This window comes from Camelina sativa, chromosome 15 (assembly GCF_030686135.1).
Source record: "Camelina sativa cultivar CO46 ecotype springtype chromosome 15, ASM3068613v1".
NCBI classification, from domain to species: domain Eukaryota; kingdom Viridiplantae; phylum Streptophyta; class Magnoliopsida; order Brassicales; family Brassicaceae; genus Camelina; species Camelina sativa.
Window position 1 is genome coordinate 9,514,720 of NC_141894.1, and position 8,581 is coordinate 9,523,300.

The following is an 8,581-nucleotide window of genomic DNA, read 5'->3' on the forward strand; positions in this document are numbered from 1 at the left end:
GTATCTAGACAAATCTCTAAATGTATCTAGACAATCTCTGTAGACCGTTAGACAAATCTCTAAATGTATCTAGACAACCTCTGTACACCGTTAGTTTATTTTTATAGTTTACCACGCTAGTGATCTAGTTTTTGTTTTGTTTTTGTCTTCAAGAAGCAACACTGGGTCAATTAAAGCTGTGATGTTTTTGTAGAATACGATATGGTGAAATAAAACATCTTTCATAGTCATTGTGGGGTAGGTTGCTTAATGATTGTTGTATGCAATTTTTAAGATATTTAAACATCGTAGTTCAAACTAGACCGATGAATGGCGGACCCACGTGTAGTTGAAGGCGTCAGCTGATTCCCCTAAATTTGGAAAGTTGTTTAGTACTCCCTCGGTTTCATATTAAGTGTCATTTTAGAGTTTCTCACACATATTAAGAAAATCATTAAATTTTCTATTTTACCCCTTATTAATATATTAATCAATTTTTTCTATTGGTGTATACATTAAATTAGTAGGGATAAAATTGGAAAATTTACCAAACATCTACATTAGAAATATAAAGTGACACTTATTTTATAACAAAATAATCAGTCTAAAATGACACTTAATATGAAACAGAGGGAGTATGTAGTTACTACGATTATTGATCCCATCTTGATTGTTGATTTGCACCTGTTTGTATAAGTTTCTTTAAAAAAAATCTATACTAGTATTTTTGCAGCAGTTTTTGCTCAAAAAATCATTTTGAAAACAATTAGCATTTAATGCATTGTCTTTAATATTAGTTACCAAAATTTTCAAAATTAATTAAAGGTAAGATTTAAAAAATATAGAAATCTCTCTATCTTATCCAAACATAAATATATGCTTCTCTTTCATTTTTATTTAAATTTAGATTTAATTAATCTTGAATTATTCTATAATACATTTAGTTAAGAAAAATTGTAATTTTTTCCTGCATATGACGTAATACAAATTTTTAAAAACGGACATATATTACTCAATAGATAAATAAAAATACGGGTACAATATTCCACATCGCCTAAAAAAAATGGGCAATAGTTCGGAGTCATACTATAAAAGAGACCAAAATGATTCATAATATAAATTAGTAGAAATCTTGATTTATCAGACATTCAAAATTAAAAAAAAATTTATTTAGTTTATTCCGGTTCTTAAAATGTTAAAAATATTAATAATATTTAAACGTTTATGAAGTTTCAAATATTATAAATATTTAAACTTTATAAAAAGTTTAACTATTATAAATATTTCAACTTTTTAAAAAGTTAGAAGACCTTTAAAATATTAATAATATATTGAAACTTTTACGAAACTTCAAATATAAGAAATACACAACCATTTTAAGAATTCTAAGTATTATAATATTTAAACTTTATAAGAAGCGTCAATCTTATAAAATGTACATGGTTATACTTTTAATAAATAATATATCAACTCAATCTAATATTTATAATACAAAACAATAAATATTAAAAATTAATATGCTATAGTGCGAGTTAAATATCTCGGGACAGGGTTATATAGCTGGACGGGTTTTATCGATATTTCTCAAAATTTAAAATATCATTAATTTGGTGTGACACTGGTAAAACATCATTTCATTATTTTGTTAACACTATCGGTATCAGAGAATCGACATATCTAATTATATTGATTAAATAAATATTATGTAAAAAATAAATTATATTATGGTATTATATGGTTTAAACCATAAAATTAAAAATTATTATATAGTTATAACATATTTAACCAACAAATACAACTTATAATTGAAATGTTTTAGTTATAAATAATTTGTCCCGCGGTGTACTGCGGGTCCTAATCTAGTTAACTAGTTAAAAACTAAAAAACAAAAACATTTTTTTATAAAAAAATATTATTAGGTTTTAATATATATTTTGACCTTCTTAAAATATAATTTTGGGTCCGCCCATCATGTAATATTATATAGTATTGCTTCAGTTCAAGCGCATGGCTAATATAAAAACTGAACATGAAACTCGTGTTTTGCATATAATTAGCCAGACCAACGTATATATATAAGTTAGCTGACGCATATAAGTTAAACTGAGTTCGCATACAAGTTAGTCACGATCGAATCTTACTAAGGCCTTGCTGAACGTAGATTTAGACGAAGAGTACTAATAATAGTTTACATTATAAAACCCAACTAGAATTAGATCCGTGCTAGAGCATGAGTTCAAATTTTTTTCTGTTTATTTTGTAACTTTTATTTAAATTATTATATATGTGATTGTTTTATTTGTTTTAAAAGTTTTTTTCTTTTGAGAAATATTATGTCATGAAATCATGTTATAAATAAGACTTATGAAATAATATCTATTTTGTAAAATAGTATAGTAGATTTGATTTTGACCCGCGGTACACTGCGAGTTAAGTTATTTGTTAAAAAAATAATAATTGTTGTTTATTAATTTTTATTTGATTTATTTAGTTTTTAAAATTATATATTATATTATAATTGTTAATTCTATGACTTAACCCATAATATACTGCGTATTAATTTTAGGACCAAATATTAAATCATCTTGACCGAGAAAGCCTCTACCAAACAACATTATTCCAAACTTTAATTTAATTTGAGAAATCACAGTTCTTGAAATTTCAACCCGTACTCTAGCAAGAAATCATATTTCTTGAAATTTTTTTATATTATAGTGACATATTATTAATCCGTGCTATAACAAATCAAATTGGAGTGTTTATAATTTTAAATTTTTGATCTATCATATACTTATGATATTCTTCAAAATATCAAATTAAATTAGTTTTAAATACTTTAAATTAAATTATTTACAAAGTTTATTATAATATATAAAATTATACAATTCAACAAAAGAAATATATGGAATTGAATTTAAATATTCAAATTTTTACTCGTTATACAATCAAAATTTTAGTTGAATAGATATTTTTTAAAGAATAATATTATTAAAGCTTGAATATATTATAGAATGAACAATTTATATTGGTTTTAATAGTATGACTTTATAGTATAATTTCCATGTCTGATAAATCAAAGTTCATGTCCATTCGTATTCAAAATCATTTTGGTCATTTTTTTATAGTATGACTTTGAATCTTTGCTTAGTTTTCTTAGGCAATGTGGTTGAGATATTTTATACATTTTTTTATTCATCAGTTGAGCAATATATGTCCGTTTAAAAAAGTTTAAATTACATTATATGCAGAAAAATCATAAATTTTATTAACTAAATATATTATATAATAATTTAAATATAAAATCAAATAAAAATGAAAGAAGAATCACATATGTTTGTTTGTTTTAAGGGAGATTTGCACTGAGACACACTTTTACTAAAAGTATGTTCATTTGACACACTTTCTGACCAAGAGACACTTTTTGGCCAACATTTGTGATTTTTAGACTATTTTAGCCCTGATCATGTAAACATATGTTTAACTAGAGAGAAAAAAATAGTTGTATTAAGGTCCGTCTGATTCTAACTAAGAATTTGATCCGACGGCTAGAGATGAATGTGTAATTGGTGGTATCCTAGACCATTGGATTTCAATTACTAGTTTGGATCTAATGGCTTAGAATGGTTGAAAAAAAAAAACAAAAAAAAATTTGCATCTCTCTCTTCTTCTTATTCTTTCTTCTTCCTTCTTCACTTTTTTTCTCTTTTTATTTGTAATCATTTTATCTAATTATTATGACATATATTTTTGATTTTGTTTTTATGATTCATTATAATTTTATTTTTTCTACATTTTAAGATCCATTTTACTATATTTAAAGTGAATAATTATAATATATATACTATAATTATGTGGATGCAAAAACTGTCTTATTATGTGGATACTTATTTGTGGATACTAATAGTTTCAATGAAATGGTTTTTATTATTTGTGACAAATCTATAAAATATTTTATATCCATAAAATCAAGTTCACATGGAAGATGAGTTATACTTGTGTTTTGGTAAAATAATAATTGTTAACTATCAAACAATATATATTATCCAATTATAATAGAATATTTGTTAATTGTTATGTGGATGCTAAAAATGTCTAATTATGTGGATACTTATTTGTGGATACTATACTTATTTTAAAATCAAGTCCACATGGACGATGAGTTATACACGTCCACCAAAAACTATTTATGTGGATACTTATTTTATGTCCATAAACTAAAGTTATACACGTCCACTAAAAATGTCTAATTATGTGGATACTATACTTATTCTAAAATCAAGTCCACATGGACGATGAGTTATACACGTCCACCAAAAACTATTTATGTGGATACTTATTTGTTATTTATGTGGATACTTATTTTATGTCTATAAACTAAAGTTATACACGTCCACTAAAAATGTCTAATTATGTGGATACTATACTTACTCTAAAATCAAGTCCACATGGACGATGAGTTATACACGTCCCTAAACCCTAAACCCTAAACCCTAAAGCCTAAACCCTAAACCCTAAACTATAATCCTTAACCTTAGATCATAATAATAATCATAAATTTAATTTCATAGCAATTTTAACCTATACTAAACATCAAACCCTAAACCCTAAACCTCAAACCCTAAACCTTTAAACCCTAAACCCTGAACCCTAAACCCTAAACCTTAAACCCTAAACCCTAAATCTTAAATCATAAACCCTAGGGTCTAAACCCTAAAGCCTAAATCCTAAACTTTAGACCTTAATCTTAGATCATAAACCATGATCACAAATTTAATTTTATAGCAATTTTAACAAATGTAACCAAATTTGAAGATCTTTTACTAGAAAACATGAAATTGACCTACCCCCAAAATTATATAACCAAGTGTTAACTAAAATTATCCATCTAAACATGTCCACATGTTCATAATTTGTATGACATAATACACCATTTTGTTTATTTCATTTAGAAAAAAATTCTGCTTTTCTCTAACAAAAATTATATATTTTTGTGCCTACACTTTCCAACTAACAAAAATTATATATTTATTTAAACAATGAAAGAGAGAGAAAATAATGAAAAAGAAACATGTGAATTGGATAACTAGAGAGAGATGTATAGTTTGATGGCATTGTTGTAAATAGAGTTATAGTGAAAGGATATGATAGTTAATAGACATAGAGAAAGTGCCTAGTGGACAACAAGTGTGCTAGGATGCAATAAAATGTTGGAAAAGTGTGCTAGGATGCAATTTGTCCTTGTTTTAATTAGATTGAAAGATTTCCTTATCTTTTAAACGTTACCTATACAGTAAAACCTCTATAAATTAATAAAGTCGGGACCATGAAATTTTATTAATTTATAGAGGTTTTAATTTATCGATAAATTAATAATTATTAGCTTATAGAGAGACTTTCCTAATTTGGTAAAAAAATATTAAAAATAAGATTTAATCTTTATAACTGATATTTTTATAAAATCAGTTACAATGAAAATAACAATTATCATATTTTGAAGATATCACTCAAAGATTTTTATATAGTAAAGATATTAAAAATGAATTCTAATAAAAATTAATATGTAGATATATACATATATTTAGATAATTTTATATAATTATTAATTTATATTATTGATGGGACCATATATTTACAAAGGAATTTCAAAAAAATTATTATTTTATTATATTATCGAATAGTGTCCAAAATTACACTAGTCCCAACTTGGGACCAGAGAAATTTATTAATTCGGAATCTCAGATGTTGATCTTTTATCAGTTTCTTAGCAAATTTGAATGTAAGAATCAAATGATCAACTGAAATCATCAAATTGGTCGGAATTTAATAAAAAGAAGTTGATATTTATTTCCAAGTTTAAATGTTGTTCGTGTGCTTCATCGAGTTTTTTATTATTTTCCTTTTTTTTTTAAAAGTTTTCCGTAGCTTAAATATCAAGTATTTACATTAGACAAAATAAATTGTATATATTTATTAGACTTTGTCGTAGTGGAAAGCTAATATGAAAATTCTCTACATGATAAATGACATAATTATGAATTTGAGTTCGAATTTCTCACTTGTGAACACAGAACAGATAAAAAGAGGTCCACACTTACGTACATAGTTACATTCAGTGGTTCACTAGTCACACTAGCTACCAAAATAATCGTGACCTCTGACCATGTTCAGTGGTTCTCTAGTCACAAATCAATTAATATAATTTGTTTTACCGGTTTATTATGCACGAATGTCATCTTCTTCGTTTTTTTCCCTGTTTTGCCAATGCATGAGAAAAGAAGAAAAGAAATCTTAATCACATACAAATCCTGCTACTTCCAATACACAGAAGTTATCCAATTTATAAGTTCTGACACAAATCCACACTCACACACATTATTTGATTAATATGATTGGTAAAAGATAAAACCATTGACATATAGTCTATTCTTTCACAACTTTGAAGTCATCAGTTTGAATGTTTTCGATATCCTGTCTTTGAAAATTGCTTCTGTTCCTACTGGCGTAGAACTTACCCCATTTATAGCCTTTGTACCTTGGAGGGTTTTCAGGACTCACAAGCTCTTCTAATGGCTTCACTTCCACATCATGTGAAGACAACAAGAAGAATGGTATGGAGTATCTCTCTCTCGTTGTGTTCACCACCACTCTATGCTCTGCGCTCCAGTACTTATCATTCGTCCATACCTATGTTATCATTTTTATTGTTAGTAATAGTAATAGTAATACTCATTAATTATAATAGCTAGAATCTCGTAATGTTGTGTATATATGAAATTAATTACCTCCATACAGGTGCCTAAATTGATGACAAGAGCATCAGGGACGGGTCTAACGGGAAACCAAACACCGTCCGATCTACGTTTCACTTGTAATCCCCCAACGTCATCTTGAGCCAGTAAACCTAATACGTCAGGGTCTTTGTGGTGACCATTACCTAAAGCTAGGTCAGGTCTTGGACATGGTGGATAACGATTTAATCTGAAAAAACTCATTTGTTCTTTGAAGTAATCGTTAAAACGCTCTTTTGGTAAGCCTAAGCTTAATGAAATTAGTTCTAAGAGCTTGATTGCTAATTTCTCAGCGTGTCTTGCATATTCTTCGCATGCTTCCCTAATAATAAAACAGAACAAACAAAATAAAGAAAAAAAAATTAGCTTACATAATTGAATAATAACAAACAAAATCATTTCATCCGAATCTTGTGTGCTATGTGTAAGTTATAAGCTTGTCATATACATTGGTGGATGCAGCGTTAGGACTTAGGAGGATAGGATTAATGTGACTCCAATTGATTTGGTAAACATGAGGCTCGAATTACTTTGTTAAAAAGGAGTTACCTGAAATCAGAAGGAAACTGAGGCCACTTGTTGTAAACAAGCCTTATACCTTCGTCTTCAGGATCAGTGGATGAAGGAATAACCACTGGATTGTTGAAATATATATCGAACACTTCTTTCCAGTCTTTAACGTTTATCGTGTGTTCGCCATCGTGATACCCTACTTGATTCACCTCGTCTCTCTTCACCTTGACCTTCTCTTGCTTTGGCAAATCGAAAAACATCTTCGCACTCTTCTCCACACGTTGCCTTGCGGCGCAAGGCACACCATGATTGATCACCTGAAAGAATCCCCATTTCTCACAAGCGTCACCGATCTCGGAGATAACGTTTTGGACATCTTCGGGATCATCGAGGCGCGAGAGATCAATCACACGTATTTCTTCGGGTTGGTTCGGGATGAAATTCGAATCTCTTCTATGCTCTGGTGCTTGGACGTAACTTGGATCAATATCCCCCATTGTTACAAGCAAGAAAACTTTGGAGGCTAAGTGAAAAGAGCTTTATGCTGTGTTTGGATGTTTCTAGAACTAGAATGCTGCTAATTGCAGATGCTCTTACTTGCAGAAGCGAGAGTTATGTATTTATACAGATATACCGTGGCTTCGGAGATATCGCTTGTCTTTTACGTAGGCTTTGGAGATATCGATTTTAGGTGATTGGTGCGAAGGCTTTGGAGCAGTGCCGGCTTAACTAGGTGGGCGGGCAGTGCGACCGCCCCGGGTACATAAATTAAAGGAGCATATACGTATAATAGAAGGGGCACAAAAAAAATATTTGTAAGTTAAAAGAGGCACAAAAAAAAACTTTGTAAGTTAAAGGGGTACAAAAAAAAATTTGTAAGCTAGAAAGGGGCAAAAAAAAAAATTATATGAACCAAAGAGAACCAAAAAATAATTAGTAAGTTTTTCTATAGGTTAAGGGGCATTTTTTTTTAATTTGCCCAGGGGCATGTAATATGTTTAAGCCGGCACTGCTTTGGAGATATCGATTTTAGGTGATTGGTGCATAGACTTTGGTGATTCATGCATTGGTTTGGACTTTGGACATATCGTTTTTTGTTTTTTTGGGGTGATATGTACAGACTTCGGATATATCGCTTTTTTTTGGTTTTGTTTTGTATTTATAGTTTATAGTACAGACTTCGGACTGCAGACCATTAGTACAGGACTTCGGACTGCAGACCATTAGTTTATAGTATTTATAGTTTTATATTTTACCACGCTAGTGAATCTAGTTTTGGTTTTTGTTTTTGTCGTCAAGTA

General features: G+C 28.7%; 1 protein-coding gene across 1 annotated transcript; it reads right to left on the minus strand.

Moving 5' to 3' along the window:
* Positions 1-6,252: 6,252 nt before the first annotated feature.
* Positions 6,253-8,062, minus strand: LOC104746288 (protein LATERAL BRANCHING OXIDOREDUCTASE 1-like). Its single transcript, XM_087488392.1, has 3 exons — positions 7,317-8,062; positions 6,762-7,089; positions 6,253-6,663 (listed from the first exon to the last, which is right to left on the minus strand). Exons 1-3 carry the CDS (start codon positions 7,775-7,777, stop codon positions 6,400-6,402), a joined length of 1,053 nt encoding a protein of 350 aa, XP_087344518.1. The 5' UTR covers positions 7,778-8,062; the 3' UTR covers positions 6,253-6,399.
* Between the last annotated feature and the right edge of the window lie 519 nt (positions 8,063-8,581).

Coding starts and splice junctions, on each gene's coding strand:
- LOC104746288 (XM_087488392.1), bottom strand. CDS start 7,777: ATGGGGGATATTGATCCAAGTTACGTCCAAGCACCAGAGCATAGAAGA. Junction 7,090..7,316: donor CAGTTTCCTTCTGATTTCAG/GTAACTCCTTTT, acceptor TTTTATTATTAG/GGAAGCATGCGAAGAATATG. Junction 6,664..6,761: donor ATTTAGGCACCTGTATGGAG/GTAATTAATTTC, acceptor ATGATAACATAG/GTATGGACGAATGATAAGTA.